Genomic DNA, 16,673 nt, shown 5'->3' with positions numbered 1-16,673 from the left:
AGTAGCATAAAAAGCAAGTTTGTATGACATTAAAATGTGTCTATGGAGCCCATGTAAAATGATTTAAGGATGTGTTTAGCTATATGTAAACATATATTTTCCCATATTAAAATTAACTTAGTTGAAAAATGACAGTAGTAAAAATTAGCACTTACTACTGTACTTACTGTATACCTAGTACTAGTCATATAACAAATAATTTAATCACTTTATGACCCTACAAGTTAGAAACCATGATTAGACCAGTTTTACAGGTGAGGAAAGGCACAGTGAAGCTTAAAAGCACATGGTTGCAAAGCTAATACATGGCAGAGCCAGAATTTGAACACATGGTTTGGGCTCCAGAGTCAGTGATAGTCATCGTGTTATACTGTCACACAGGTAAGGGACAGATTAGTCATGCTTGTCACTTAACTCAAAACATATTTTGGCAGAGCCTCTTTGTATTAAGTGGATGCTTACACTCAGAAATGTGTTAAGAAATAAATACTACAAATGTCTAATCCTGGTTTGGAAAAATAATGCCTTTTAAATATTTCTTGGCTAGGATCTTGAAGCCCTAAACTAGCTTTTAATAGTGACTATATATAGCTAAAATATTACTAAAGAATGATGAAACAAGCCAATCCCAGGAAGTTTTAGTCACTGAACACATGATCTAAGGCACACCCTGCTAATTACATCTTTTAATGTAAATCCAAGAGTCTGGTCTGCAGCATGTTTACTTTCTGGGTATAAGAATTAAAGCTGGTGTCAGCTACGTGCTCTTCTGGACCTAGAGCTCAAGTATTGAATGGTTTCATTTTGAAAGAATACTGTTCAGTATTTTATAGTGAAGTGACTTTACAAGTGGAGGACTTAAGATTTTCTGTGATTTTTCTTTTTAATGAACTTAGATGTTTAGAATTTGGATTGCTACACTTGTATTCTTTGGTGCATCAAGAGGTAAGATCATAATTATAATGTTTATTAAAATAATTTGTGTATCCACATCCAAAATGCAATTTGCATTTACTTTATTCTTTAGAAACTATTATTAATTTCAGTCCAGAGAAATGTCTTTATTTCATTAATTTCTCATTAAATTATATAAGAAAAATATGTCATATTCTTAATACTGAATGAATCTGAAGAGCATATGCAAAGCATTCATTTCCAATAACATAAAAGTTTTTGGAAAGTTTTATATTGTGCTTCTAACTCTTCCATATACTAGTCCTGTGGCCTCCAATAAAAGTCCATTAAAGTCTTGATTTCTTCACCTCCGAAATGTGGATACAGCAGTATATGAGAAAAATATATACCTATTTTCCATTTCAGTACCTGACTCACAGTAGGTGGGCAATAAATATTTGAATGAATAGGTTATTTTTAATGCTAACTGGAACTTCCTTCTTGATTTCCCCTTTTGGGTCTTGATTTTCTGGAGGGATCTTGGTCTGTGGGTATTTTTTACACATTGATTTAATATTTATTGACTTGAACTCTTTATACTTTAGTTTCTTTACATATTGCCTATGTAACAGTTATAGGTTTTGTTTCCTCCTACTAGTCTGATTTAGTACTGTACCTATAAGCACTAAAGTTAATGAGTTGACTTGTTTTAGCCAAAATACAATCAGAGAGTTTTAGTGTTGAAACAGGTAATGTAGGCAGACCAACTTCTTTCTTCTAAAGTGTAGTGTCATAGTTGAGATCATATTGTAGTAAGAACATAGTCATCAAGCATTTCCTTCAGTTCAACCACTGGTTTGAACCTTGGTTCTGCTTGGGTTTGAATCCTGGTTCTGCTGCTTGGTGGTTGCTTAACTTAAGCAAATACTCAACCTTTTAAGCCTCAGTGCCTTTATCCACTAAACAAGGAAATAACTTCACAGGGTTGTAAAACAAATTTAAATAATTCACATAAAGTGCTAATCGCAGGATCTAATACATCCTTTTAATGAGCAGGCAATAAACCTTAGCTCTTATTGTCAAAAGCAAAACAAAGCCAAGAGGTTAATTGCACAAGGTCACAGCATTAGGTGGTGACAATGGCCAATCTGACTTTCAGTTAAATGCTTTTAGTCCCAGACTTCCAGCTCTCCTCTTGGGAAAAAATACAAAGGAGATGGAATTATCATTAGGTTTGCTGTTTCAAATATCTCAACAAATATTTATTAAGTACCTTCGTAGTTTGTACCAAGAACTGTGACCTATTTTGCTTGATTTTTAGCCCTGGAATAGCCCGATTGACTGCTGACAGTGGGCAGAGTTAAGAAGCAGGCAAAACCTGTCCTGGGCTGCTCTCTTTTCCTGGTGTCTCTTCTCCTTGCAGCTGCTATCTCCTCTTTCTAGAGTTCAGTTCCCCCTTTGCTGTCTCTACTCACAGCCATCCCTCAAAATCCACTCCACAAGGATGTTAATGTAGTTTTTGAAATCAGATGTAAGTTCATTGAATAAGTACAATCATCTACTATGTGCCAGGAAGTGTAGACAGGGATAGAGTTGCAATTGATGAGCCTTCCCTAGGGCCTCTCAGAAATAATTGCTTTTCAACAGGGTATGACTTCTCTTTGGAAGCTAACTGACCTGAGTGCAAATTTATAAAATATCAAGTACCAGAAGACTGAAGGCAAATGGACCCTGTTGCAGTTTTAGTAGATGTGATATATGGGTAATAACACAAATTTAATGTAGACTCAATTTGTTAATTTATGACAGCTGTGAAATGGATACTTGTGTATAGGAGAAATATATATATTGCCTAAATTTCAAGTAGCTATGCATTTTGTTAAAAACATTTCATTTATAGCCATCTCTCTCCTAACTTCCTTCCTTACCCAGTTTAATTTCCATGGTAAATCATTATAATCATTCCTTTGCATACACCCTGAACTTCCCTGCCACTCTTGCTTTGCTTAGCATGATCTTGACTTTGGTTAAATCCAACATTTTACCTACTATGACCATTAAATTAAAGTGGACCTTAAAACTGCCCAGCCATCTTTCCATATTTCCCTGGTCCATTCATTCTCCCAGGCTCCTAGACTATTTCATTCTCTCCTCCACTCAAACCTTCAACAACATCTTGCTCATCCATACTCTTGACGGATGACCTCATTTCCTATTTCTTTAAGCAAATAGAAACAAAGAGAAAAGACCTTCCCACAAGCTCCCATACCACATCTCTTCAGGTACCTTTTTATTCTTAACCATGTACCCTGCCTCTCTCTGTTCACAAGAGAACTTTCTTTATTCCCAGTAAAGGACAAACCTTCCACCTATGTATTAGAACTCATATTCTGTCATCTACTCAAAGATAATGCTCACCAATATTCTTTTCTCTTTCCTCTGCTTCATCAGTTTTCCTCATCTCTGCTGAATCATTCCTATCGGCACAAAATCATGTTATTTCTCCCATCTTAAAAACTCCATATGGGACTTGTCTGAACTGCTGTTTCCTATTTTTCTCCTCCCCTTCTTGCTTGAACCCACTCTAATCAGGTTTTTTTTTGTTTGTTTATTTTTTTTTTATTTTATTGATTTTGTAAAAATATTACATTAAAAAAATATGAGGTCCCATTCGACCCCACCACCCCCACCGCACCCCTCCCCCGCCCCCCAGCAACACTCACTCCCATCATCATGACACATCCATTGCATTTGGTAAGTACATCTCTGGGTATCTCTGCACCTCATGGTCATTGGTCCACATCATGGCCCACACTCTCCCCCATTCCATCCAGTGAGCCCTGGGAGGATTTACAATGTCCCAAAGGTGCCTCCACATCTCATCTCTTCCTGCCATTCCCCATACCCATCAGCCACCATGTCCACTTTTCCCACTCCATTGCCGCCTTTTCTCTGAGGTCCTTGGATTGGTTGTGTCCGTTGCACCTCTATGTCAAGAGGAGGCTCAGATTCCACATGGTTACTGGATGCAATCCTCCTGCTTTCAGTTGTAGGCACTCTAGGCTCCATGGTGTGGTGGTTGCCCTTCTTCAACTCCATCTTAGCTGAGTGAGGTGAGTCCAATAATTCAGATTGTAGGAGCTGGAGTCTGTTGAGGCTCAGGGCCTGGCTATCATTCTAATCAGGTTTTGACTCTTACCACTCCACTGAAACTATTCTTGTCAAGGTCACCAATCACCCCTATGTTATTCATCCTCATCCAACTGGATTTTTTTTGTCACTTTTGATTACTCCCTTCTTTGGGAGTACTTTTTAAAATTGGCTTTCAGGACACTGCTCTCTCCTGGGTTTCCTATTATTTCACTAAACTACTTAGTAGCAGTCTCCTTTAATAGGTCTCTCTGGTCTTCCTGATTTCTTAATGATGGTGTGTCTCAGAGACATCTACATTTGGGTGTGTAATTCATATTATACCCATCATGTCCCAAACTGAGCTCTTGATCTCTATCCTGAAAACCTTCTCTCTAATTCCTCATTATAATTAATGGCAACTCCAATCTTCTAGTTGCTCAGGCCCAAAACCTTGGTGTCAACCTTGACTTTTCTATCACATCTCACTGCTAATTATTCATAAAATCCTTTTAGATCCTCCTTCAAAGTGTATAGATAATATGACCACTTTTCACCACCTCCACTGCTGCCGCCATGACCTTAGCCACCATTGTCTGTCTTACCTATTTTATTTTATTGCAGTAGACTTTTAGCTGGTTTCTCTGCCTCTAACCTTGTGTTATTTCAATCTATTCTCAACACATAAGTCAAATTAAGTCAGTCCCTGTCACTTTTCTACTCAAAACCCTCCACTGGCTTCTGTTTTAGTTTTTGATGAAGGTTGCCAAGACAATACACCAGAAATGGGTTGGCTTGTTAAATAGGGATTTATTAACCTATGAGCTTAGAGTTCTGAGGCTGTGAAAGTGTCCAAATGAAGGAATCAACAGGAGATGCTTTCTCCCTGAGCTGCAGCTGTGGGCAATCATGCACATGGTGGCATCTGCCAGTCTGCCTTCTCCTCTGGGTTCTCTTGCTTTCAGCCTCTGGCCATTGCTTCTGTGCTTTTCTCTCTCCTGGGTTCTGTTGGTTACAGCCTCCTGCTCTCATGGCTTTCTCTCAGCTTCTATGGGTTCCTCTATGAGCTCCTGTGTCTTTTCGCTTGGCTGCATCTCTCTGTACCCATCTCATTTATAAAGGACTCCAGTAAGAGGATTAAGATCCTCAGTCATGCCTTACTGTAGTGTCTAATCAGATGCCTTTAACTGAAGTAATTTGATCAAAAGTTCTCACCTACAATAGGTTCATACCCACAAGAATGTAGTAGCTCTGAGGACATGATCTTCTAGAGTCCACCCAGCTTCAAATTGTTACAACTTCCCATTTGGTTTCAGAGTGAAAGCTGAAGTCCTTACAGTGGTTTATCAGGTGCTATCTGCTTTAGTCCTCTGTTTCATTTCTAATATCCTCCTCTACTACATGTGCACCATTCCTTATTCAAACTCCTTGGGGCCAGATGCATTACAAAATTCAGAATTTTTTGGATTTTAGAAAGGTACTATGGCATCATTAATGTATAATATATAACTGCCCCCTGAGGCATCTGGGACAGCACCATGTAAGCAAGCACATGACTATTTCAGTAGTGAAATGTATATAAATTCATATTGTGAATAGACTTAGGTCAAGCTTTGCTGCCATATGAATTTGCTGCAAATTGAAAAACAAAGGAAAAAGCAAATTTAAAAAACATCTTTCCCACTCTCCTCCCCACCCCCGCAGGCTTTTTTGGATTTTGAAGTTGCAGACAAGGTGTTGTAGACCTGGCGTCTCCCTCTTGTTCTCTTGCCTCCATTCACAGTAACCTTCTTGTCATTCCTCAGTCATATCAGGCACACTCCTTGCTCAGATAGTCTTGAACTTTCTCTTCTTTCTGCCTGGAATGCCCTTTTCCCCAAATATCACCACAGTTTGCTCCCCCACCCCCTCAGGTCTCAATTCAAATGCCACCTTCTTATTGACATCTTCCCTGGCTACTCTATTTGAATGGAAAACCCCTTTTCAACTAAACATACTAGTTCCTGCTCCTCTCCCATTTCATTATTTAATATGTTACATATTTTATTTATTTATTTTATTTATTGTCTCTTCCCACTCCCCTTTCTAGACTATACACTCCATGAGTGCTAAGATTATTTTTTCCATTGCTGAATCCCCAATACTAAGAACAAAATCTGTGCATAATAGACATTCAAATAAAACATTTCTTGAATAAATTATTGAATCAATTTTCCAGCTCTACTATGTCATTGGAAAAGGGTGCTTACAGTTAGATAGAGAAATGGCTCATTTATAAAATGGAAATTAGGAAAACACAAACTAATATGTCAATTTATATGATTTCTTAACCAATTAAAACTAGCTTTATGTAATGTGCTGCATTTGAGGCAGTCTCGGAAAATAGTTTATAATCTTCCTTCGATGTAAACTAACACACATGCTTCTAAAGGAGTACTTAACTTCCTTTAATTTAGCAATCTATGTAGAACAACTTGAAGAGTGCTAGCATTCGAGTAGCTCTTTCTACTTGAGGAACTTTGAAGAAGTTTTGAGTATGTCCTGTTGAAATAGAAATGATCAGCCAAGTAGATTCAATGTCCACTCTGGACAAAGGACTACAGGTCCTTCCCATAGGGTCTAAGTACCTATTGTCACGTGTAAGGGTTCTAAGAAAGCAGGTCTCATCCTTTCCCATTCCCAGTAACAGATGAGTTTGGAAGTTGTCTGAGATGATGAGAAAGAGTAAGGAGAAATGAGTTTTATGATCTTCTACCTATTACATGCCTGAATATTTACTCCTTCTAAGAGCCTGCTTTTATTTCCTTGAAATATTTCCCTAATAGTATTTTAAAATATTTGATCTATGTTTAGAACTAACACTCACATTTTCCTTTCTTTTGTTATTTGTTTCTTTTTACTTTTACTTGACTTTTTTGTTATCAAAGATATGTAACATAAAATTGTCCATTTTAACCATGTTTAAGTATACAATTAAGCGGAATTAATAACATTCACAATGTTGTGCAACCATCTCCACTATCTATTTCCAGGACTTTTCCATCACCCCAAACAGAAGCTCTGTAGTCATTAAGCAATGACTCCCCATTCGCCACACCTCTGCCAGGCCCTGGTAACCTCTAATCTACTTTCAGTCTCTATAAATTCATTTTAGATATTTCGTATAAGTGGAATCATGAATTATTTGTACTTTTGTGTCTGGTCTCTTTCACTTAGAATAATGTTTTCAAGGTTTGTCCATGTTGTAACATATATCAGAACTTCATTCCTTTTCATGACTAAATAGTATCCCAGTGTGGATATACCACATTTTACTTATTCATTCATCTGTTGATGGACACTTGGGTTGTTCCCACCATTGTGCTTCTATGATCATTTGGGTTCAAGTATCTGTTTGAATCCTATTTTCAGTTTTTTTGGACATATACTTAGGAGTGAAACTGCTGGGTCATATAGGAATCTAGGAATAACTTTTTGAGAAACCCCCAAACTTTGTTTTCCACAGTGGCTACTGCATTTTACATTCCCACCAGCAAAATACAAGAGTTCCATCTTCTCCTCATCCTTGCCAACACTTGTCATTTTCTGTTTTTTGTTTGTTTGTTTGTTTGTTTTTGGTATAGCCATTCTGGTGGATGTGAAACACTACCACATTGTGTTGATCAAGATGGCCTTAACTTTTCCTTAGTCTGACTAAAATTTTAACAGATTTCTTCCTTACTCTAGGCCCCTGGCCACCTTCCTGCTCTTGTCCTTACTTTATTCAGGCAACTAACCAGAAAATCCCTTATCTCCTCTCTTTCCCTTGGCCCTTACCAGATTCCAGGTGCCCCGTTCACAGAAAGAGAAAGCATTTTGAGCCAAATGGCCCTAATTGAATGTTCAGTAAATCCCTGACCCATCTCAACAATCAACTCTTCTGACTTCTGCCAGTACTTGTCCACTCAGTCATCCCATCCATCGAAAACCCTGATGCCCTTCGTATTAATGGAGTTGAGCTCAGCCTTAGTTCTTTTCTCCTTCTTCCATTGCAATAGCATTAAATAAAAGTCATTTGTGCCTCTTTAACATTGTCTGATACAATTTTCTTTGATAGTGGTTTTGACTTGCATTTCCCTAATGAATAATGATGTTGAACAACTTTTCAGGTGCTTATTGGCCATTTGTATATCTTCTTGGGAGAAATGTCTGGTCAAGTCTTTTGCCAATTATTTTAATCGTTTTTTGTGTTTTTTTTCCCTTCATTTTACTAATGAGGTGTATTACACTGATTCACTTTCATATATTGACACACCCTTGCACTCTTGAAATAAATGCTGCTGAATTTGGTTTGCTATATTTTGTTCATGATTTTTCTTTTTAAAAATAAATTCTGTATTTAGGAATTTAAGTGTGTATTTTAGGAAGGAAATGTTATACTTTATCAGCATGTAACTGGGTTATCTTTATATGCTTAGTTTCTCCTGTTTTCTTAATGTGATTATTTCTATGGTTATAGCAGAACTATTTGGTAGGACAATTTTTTCATAAAGAAGACTTTTGGTTTTCAAGAATGAAGTAGTGTATATTTTCATAACTTCTTACTTTCTCTCTACTCTCAAAATATAGAGAAACAAAGTTCATCAAAAACAAAACTAGGGAATGTCCACACACCCAGGCCACAGAATGAAAAGGTTATTTACCAAATATAATGAAGTATGTACGATTTTTAAAGAGTAGTAGGAGTTTAGCTCATTTCTTCCAGTCTTGAGCAGGGAACAAATTTTGCATAGTTAGTGAGAGGGTTCAGAAAAGCTTGCAAGAGATAAAGACCAAAAATACGGGTTAACCACAGAAGTGAGGAGCTTTCTGCTTCAAACACATTTTCTACCTCCTTAGAATGGCAGAGGAAGGAGGACTGAGGAGGATCTATATGCTATGCTGCAAGAGAAAAAACTGGAAGAAAATTAAGAAAACTAATCCATTGTGGAAATGAATGTCACATTAGAAGCAGCAAAAGCGAAGTGACATGAGGATAGGCTTGAGAAAATCCACGTGAAGGCACAGGGAAAGAACAAAGGCATGAAATTGACTAAAAAGAGACTGACAGATGTGTAAGACAAGCAAGGGGAGTTGCAATAAAAATAACTGATTTTTCTGTAGCCACAAATGGAACAGGAAAAAATATGTCCCAGGTAGAAGAAGAAATTACCCAGGGGAATTTTGGCGAAAGCCTGTGATAAAATAAGAGTAACTTGGTGGCGGACTTGGCCCAGTGGTTAGGGCGTCCTCCATCTACCACATGGGAGGTCCACAGTTCAAACCCCGGGCCTCCTTGACCTGTGTGGAGCTGGCCCATGTGCAGTGCTGATGTGCACAAGGAGTGCCGTGCCATGCAGGGGTGTCCCCCACATAGGGGAGCCCTACGCTCAAGGAGTGTGCCCTGTAAGGAGAGCCGCCCAGCGTGAAAGAAAGTGCAGCCTGCCCAGGAATGGTGCCGCACACATGGAGAGCTGACACAGCAAGATGATGCAACAAAAAGAAACACACAGTCCTGTGCCACTGACAACAACAGAAGCAGACAAAGAAGACACAGCAAATAGACACAGAGAATAGACAGCCGGGGTGGGGGAGGGGAAGGGGAGAGAAATAAATTAATAAATAAATCTTTAAAAAAAAAAAAAGGAGAGTAACTTAAAATGGCCAAGGGTACAAGCCATAATGAATATTGAACTATCAGGAAACTGTCCATGCTAACTAGCATGACCTCAAACTTTACAAATGAGAAACTTCAGCTTATATAAGGACTCATATTCTGACTTATATAGGAATTGAAAAGTAGAGTTGTGTATTGATGGCACAGTACCTTTCTGGTTTTGCATTTACCCTTTTAGTTACTTTTGCTAAAGATTTTCATTTCTTCACACTATTCCAAGCCATTATCTCTTTTCCTTTCAACCTGTAGAATTTCCTTTAATAATTCTTGTAGGGCAGGTCTTTTTTGGTGAATTTTCTCAGTGTCTGTTTATCTGTTAATATCTTAAACTCTCCCTCATTTTTGAAAGCCAATTTTGCCAGATAAAGAATTTTTGACCAGTAATTTTTCTTTTTACAATGCCTTAAATATATCATACCACTGCCTTCTTACCTCTAGGGTTTCCAATGAGAAATTGGCACTTAGTTGTTTTTTTTTAAAGAGGTGCCAGAGAGTGTACCCAGGACCTTGTACATGCAAAGCAGGTGCTCAACCTTTGAGCTATACCCACTCCTGACACTTAGTCTTATTGTACGTGACAAATCATTTTCCTTTTTCTCTTGCTGCTTTCAGAATTCTCTCCTTATGTTTGGTATTTGACATTCTTATTAGTATGTGTCTTGGAGAACATTGCACTTCTTGGACATAAATATTTATGTCTTTCATAAGAGTTGGAAATTTTGGGCCATTATTTCCTCAGATATTCTTTCTGTCCCTTTTCCCTTCTCTTCTCCTTCTGAGATACCCATGATGCTTAAGTTTGTATACTTCATGCTATTACTGAATTCCCTGAGTCACTGCTCAATTTCTATTCTTTTCTCTACCTGTTCTTTAGACTGTATGTTTTCAATTGCCCTGTCTTCTAGTTCATTGATTCTTTCTTCTTTCTGTTCAAATCTGCTGTTGTATGCTTCTAGTGTATTTTAATATCCATTATTTTGCCTACCATCCCCATAATTTCTGTTATAATTTCTTTTCAAACCTTCAAATTCTTCCTTATGTGCACATATTGTCTTCTTAATATTCTTAGTGCTATATCCATATTTTCCTTCACCTCCTTGAATTGATATAGATTTGTTTGAACTTCTTTGATTAGTTGTTCCAAAGTCTACGTCTCCTTTAATGTTTTAATTGAATCCAAAAGCACATTGAAGAAGTATAGCTTGTAACTTTTTTTGCTGATATCTGGGCATCTGATTATTTTGACATGTTAAATCTGAAGATCAATTTCTCTTTCTTGCTTAGGGTTTTATTGTTGATTCGCTTTGTGTTAAGGAACTTCTTTGACACCTGGTCCAACTTATTCTGGACCTTTAGAGTAGCCTGTGTTTAACTGTTCAGGTATTCTAGTTCTTCTGATTCTTGCCTTTGGTATGTGGTATACTTTTTAAGATTGCACTTTTTGTGCAATAGTTTCACCTCCAGGAGAAAACACCCTGTCCTCTATTCCTTTGTCAGGAATCTTGATCAGTTCTGTTTGTTTTTGTGCAGAAAATTTCCCCTGCTCCTTTGATTTATTTAAATTTTCTCCCACACTCAATGCCCCTTTCTTTGCACTTTTTGTTCTGAGACTCATCCTGTGTTTCAGCAGTTTAATCCCCACATCCCCTTTTTTTGTTGTTGTTCTGTGAGGCTTTTCTGTCTCTGGTTTCTTTCCTCTTAGGGTATTCCACCTTGAGAAGTCAGGCGGGGTATAATCCAAAAAGGTCTATTTTGCATTTAAGTGGTCCAACAGAGACTGGGTTGAGTGTGCACACCTCTTACCAATAGTTTTCCCTCAGTCTTTCTCTTCTTTGCTTCTCCTGGGGACATTTTTGTATGTGACACTCCTCAGCTGCTTGTGTTTCATTCTTGGTCTCTGAAGACTTTGGTCCCTGTGCCTGGGTATCTGTGGGATTCTAAATCACTGCTATGAGTCATTATATGGTCTGCACCTGTGGCAAAGGAGTGTTTGGCCATGCTGCTCTATGCAACTCATAAGTTGTGCAAGATGGAGTAAGGGGGAAGGGAATGAACTGTCAGATATGGGAAATTTCCTACCTGATTTTGGAGATTGTTTTTCTTTGATTCAGCATTTGTGGAGTCCTTCTCTGCTCTCCATTGTCCTCCATGGTTCTACACCAGTGGGATTTGTTATTTTATTAGTTGATTCTGAAGGGAGACTTTTCCAAGGATGTCTTAAACAGACATGTTGATGGTGTCACCCAGCTGTGGGTTTTGGATGAGGTTTTTGGTGGTGTAGGTGGTATCCACAGATGTGGGTTGGAATCCAGGGGAGTTTATGCCCCAGGTGGACGCTGAAGCAGCACACACAAAACATTTTTCATAGTTATAACAGGCCACTTAAGTTATTGGCCCAATCTCAACTTACTAATTTTATATCAAATTAATTTTTATATTAATTTTTAAAAAACTATTAATCTTCCAATTTTTTCATAAGTGGTTTTAATACCTTATGAATTGATCTAGTAATCAGTCTGCTTATGAACAGCTAGTTTCCTCTAACTTTATGCCCTTTCTATGGCTATTTCCTTATGGAAAAGAGCACAGTGACAAATAACACTGCTTAGTTTTAAAAATAGAAAACAGTGTTTACAGAAATCTTTATTTCAATAGCCAAACTCTCTTCTATAGACCGGATAAAGTAGTTGAGAACTTGGCGGGGGCGGGGGGGGGGGGGGGGGGAGGGAAATCACAGAATGCAAAGAATCAAAAACAGCTGGACATTCTCAGAAAAACAGAAGGTTGCATTAGGAAGCTATAACTCAAAAATGAAGTCACTTGGCCAAATGAGAATTGGATGTGTGTGTAGTTCAAGAAGAAAATCAGAATGGATTCTAGGCAGGAGATATATTGATTAAGAAGCTTCAATATTGCTTTTGATATATTAAAGAAGGCACATGTTTACATTTCCAACAAGAAAAAGGAAAGAAAACAAGATTAACACAAGAAAGACATGATTCAAATATGGAGGAATCTAAACTGTGGCTGACTTTGAACAACTGGAGTATAAAAAAGAATTTATTTGAACATTCTGTTTAAAAAGAATGGATGTCTGTACAATGGAATTGCAGAGAAGGAAATATAATTAAAGCATGCTAGCTTGTTCTGACAGGAAAAATATTTATCTAGCCATAATAATATAAATTCTATTAATTGATTTTACACATTTTGAAGTCTGCCTATAGTAAAACATGGAAGTTTCTATGATGGTTACAAAATAAAGTCTATTATCAACCTTAACAGTATAAAAGGGAAAGTGCATTAGACAGATGTTGGAAGAGGGAAGGATGGAGGGGAAAGAGAGGTCATATCACCCATAATTTCACCTTACAAAGAATATAACATATGGGTTACTATGGGACAGGGCAGGAATAACTAACAGGGAATAGGGAGTTATGGATGATAGTAATGGTAGCACAACACTATGAATGTAATTAATAACACTGAAATACATATCCGAATGAGGTTAAAGGGGAGATGTTAGGTTATATACATAGTAATAGGATACTTTTTTTTTTTAATCCATGGAACTACACTACATAAACAGTGAACCCTGAGTTGAGCCATGGAATATAGTTGATAGTGCAATATAAAACTGTGTTTTCCTCAATTGTAACAAATGTACCAATGCAAATTGTTAAGAATAGTGTGATATATGGGAATCCTTTATTTTGTGCATGATTGTTCTGTAAATCCACAACTTCTCTAATGAAAAAAACTAGAAGATTGCTGTTTAAGGTTACCATGGAAATCAATAAATGAGCTAGAAACACTTTATTGACTATATTGGGGGAAGAGCGAGACTAAGGGGAAAGGGGAATATGCTGGCTATTGAGCTGTTGTCTCCCAGCTTCACGCCCACCCTTCTCTGTTCTGGACACATTTCTGCATTTTGGCTGCTTCCTGTGAGGCACTGCCAGGAGGGTGCACTAGCCAAGTCCGGAGGCTTCAGGTGTCCTTCCTGTCTACTCCTGGTTCCTCTCAGCAGCTTTCTGGCAATGGCTCCTCATGCCAGTTCTGGTAGCAGCTTGGTTCCGGTTTGCACTTTTTCTAATAATCCCAGGAGCAGCTCCAGGGACCTCGCCAGGCTCCTGAGGTCTGGCCCCAGCTGAGCAGCAACAACCCCCTACCACCACTGTCAAGAGCCCCTCCCCCAAGTTCAATTTCAATAACCCAAACTTTTCCATTTGTTTCTCCAGCCCCAGGAGGGGCAGCTGCTTCTCGCAGTTACTACTTCTCAGGTACTGCAATGTCTACTTTTGTCTCTTCAGTTCTCCAGTACCTGACTAATACTTCTTTATATTAAATTCTCACAATTAAATAACTGGTGTGGTTTCTGTTTATTGGCTGGTCCCTGACTGATACCAGGAAAAAGGAACTAAATTCTCATTTATCATTATAGAAAGTTAATCATCAAGTATGTCTAAAGTTGATATAAAAAATTGATAGTGTAAGCATATTATATAAAGATATGAAGGTAACCAATAGAAGAGCTGCAGATACGTTTAAAAATGATGGCCTTTGAGGAGAGGGATTGAGGTGGGGGCGGGTGGGGTTGTTGCTCATTCTATAATTTGTATTTAATGTACAAACATTTCTTTGATTTAAAAATAATTTTAATCCCCCATCATCTCTCTTTATATTTATTGTGGAATCACATTCTAAGGAAGGGAAGAAAATGTAAAATCACCTAAAACTTTGAACTAAACTCTGGTGATTTGAGAGTCAAAGGCTTTATAGCAATTTTGGTAAATGATAAAAGAAAATCCTCAAATTCAAGTCTTCAAACAACTGTAACCCATACTAAAAAATGATTCTATATATTTAATTGAATAAATTAAACTATACCTCCACATAATGGAATAAAATGAAGGTATTTGCTTTTGTGTTTTAACTCCTCTCTCACTGCTAATGAAAATTAATATGAAAGATCATAGTGAAGGATAAATTAGTAAATAAATGGCAGAAATGATTAAAACAGATTTCACAAAACCTCTCATTTTAGGGATCTGTAAACTGAACTCCAGAAAGAAGAAACTTGCTTAAAACGAAATGAAATTTTGCTCTCGTTTACACTCACTCCTGGTAAATATATTGGACTTCTACTGTGTGCCAAGCATGGTGCTAGGCTCTGGGGACTCAAAGATCCCTTTTATCAGGAGCTTTCAGTCTAATGAGAAAAGACAGGCATTCAGGAAGACGAAATCCCATCCTTGATCTCAGGTCCATTTCAAGGACTTGGCTGTATAGTAGCCCGTTTAGTCCTCATAACAACCTGTAAGGGAAGCGTTAGTGTTCCCGTTTTGCACAGGAGGAAAGAGACTCAAAGAGGTAAGATAATTGCCCAAATCAGGAATATCTGATTTCAAAGCCCACACACTCTCATCTGCGGCATTCTGCTCTGCAGGGCCATCATGCATGTGTGTTGGGGGTAGAGGAGGAGAGGAGAGAAGGGCAGCATTCTTTGGAAGAGAAGTTCACTCACTCAGATCATTTAACTTAGACCAATAGTGTGAAACGCAGCCTCTCTTCAGGCCTGGTTCCTAAAATGCTGGCACTCCATCTTTTGCTGCAGAGAAAGAAGTCTGCTATGAAAGGGTGGGGTGCTTTAAGGATGGTTTTCCATGGACTGGGACTTTGTCAAGAAAGTTGGCAGGTTTACCCTCGTCTCCAGAGGAGATAAACACCCGCTTTCTGCTCTACACTGTGCACAATCCCAGCGCCTATCAGGTAAGCTAACTTGCTGCCCTCCCACAAAGATGATTCTAAAATACAAGGTGTAGATGATATAGATACAGTAGCCCATTCTGGCATAGGTTATTGATTTAAAGGTAAATGTTTCTTTTAATATTGTGAATCAGTTTTGTTCTGATATTATTTGTTCTCTAGTATTTAAACATGAAGATACATTGTTCCTTATGAGGTAAATTTGATATTAACTTGAGATAGGTATATTAATTGAAGGTCTTCCACATGAGAGACTGTGAACAAGCAATAGTGCCTGCTATGTATCAAACAGAATAAACTAGACCATTGTCTTATGCACGTTCTATTAGGGGAGATGGCATATGTAAGCAAATGCCTTTGTTGCAATGTAGTTATAATCTGTTATGTAAGCTACAAATATATGACCTGGAACAAAGTGTGAGCTTACCTTTACCTTAGGGATAGGAATGGAAGTCAGGAAAGGTTTTGAGGAGGACACCATATTTCAGGTGTGCCTTGAAGGGTGAGCAAGATTTTTATAAGCAGAGATAAATGGGGGAGAGGGCTAGGAAGGTCAGTTGGGGCAGGGAAAATGACATGAACAAATACATAAAGGAGAAAACCTACAAGGCATGTTTGATGAATGACAATATGTTGGGTTAGGCTGGAGGCAGAGAGGAGTTCTCAAAAGTAAAGCTGGCTGGAAAAGTGGTTTAGGGACAAATTGCATCATTCTTACCCATGGAGTTTGAACTTCATCCTGTGAGCCATTAGACACCACTGAGAGTTTGAGCATTTACTCCATGGCAATGTACTCTTTTTTTCTGAAGCTGGGAAAGACTGGAGGTGACTGTGAAACCCTTTAGGACTGAGTTGTCCACTATGGCCACATTATGACTATTTTAAGCCTTCAGTTCTTCAGTCATGCTAAGCACATTTCAAGTGCTCGGTAGCCACATGTGACTAGAAGTTACCATATAGGACAGTGCAAAATAGAATATTTTCATCATCACAGACAACTCTATTTTTCTTTTTGACAGGGCTGACAGAAAGCTATAGCACAGTTGGATTAGATATGGGGGACTAACCTGAAGTAGAGCAATGAGAGTGAGCATGATCCTAGAAAACTGACATGATAAACATCATAAACTATCCTGAGATTTCACATGAATGATTGGAAGAAAAATGATTTTCTTATCAGAAAGAG

At 38.0% G+C, this 16,673-nt stretch overlaps 1 protein-coding gene across 1 annotated transcript in view; it reads left to right on the top strand.

Annotated features, from left to right (window-relative positions):
- The first annotated feature begins 305 nt into the window (after nucleotides 1–305).
- The window catches only part of PNLIPRP3 (pancreatic lipase related protein 3), a 34,659-nt gene continuing 18,291 nt past the window's right edge, over nucleotides 306–16,673 (top strand). The window contains exons 1-2 of the mRNA XM_058299479.1: nucleotides 306–381; nucleotides 15,336–15,490. Of these exons, the coding sequence (XP_058155462.1) occupies nucleotides 306–381; nucleotides 15,336–15,490 (231 nt within the window). The remainder of the gene's footprint in view (nucleotides 382–15,335; nucleotides 15,491–16,673) is intronic.

The sequence above is a fragment of the Dasypus novemcinctus genome, chromosome 6 (genome assembly GCF_030445035.2).
Source record: "Dasypus novemcinctus isolate mDasNov1 chromosome 6, mDasNov1.1.hap2, whole genome shotgun sequence".
Lineage (NCBI taxonomy): Eukaryota > Metazoa > Chordata > Mammalia > Cingulata > Dasypodidae > Dasypus > Dasypus novemcinctus.
This window is presented reverse-complemented; position numbering and strand designations above follow the sequence as displayed.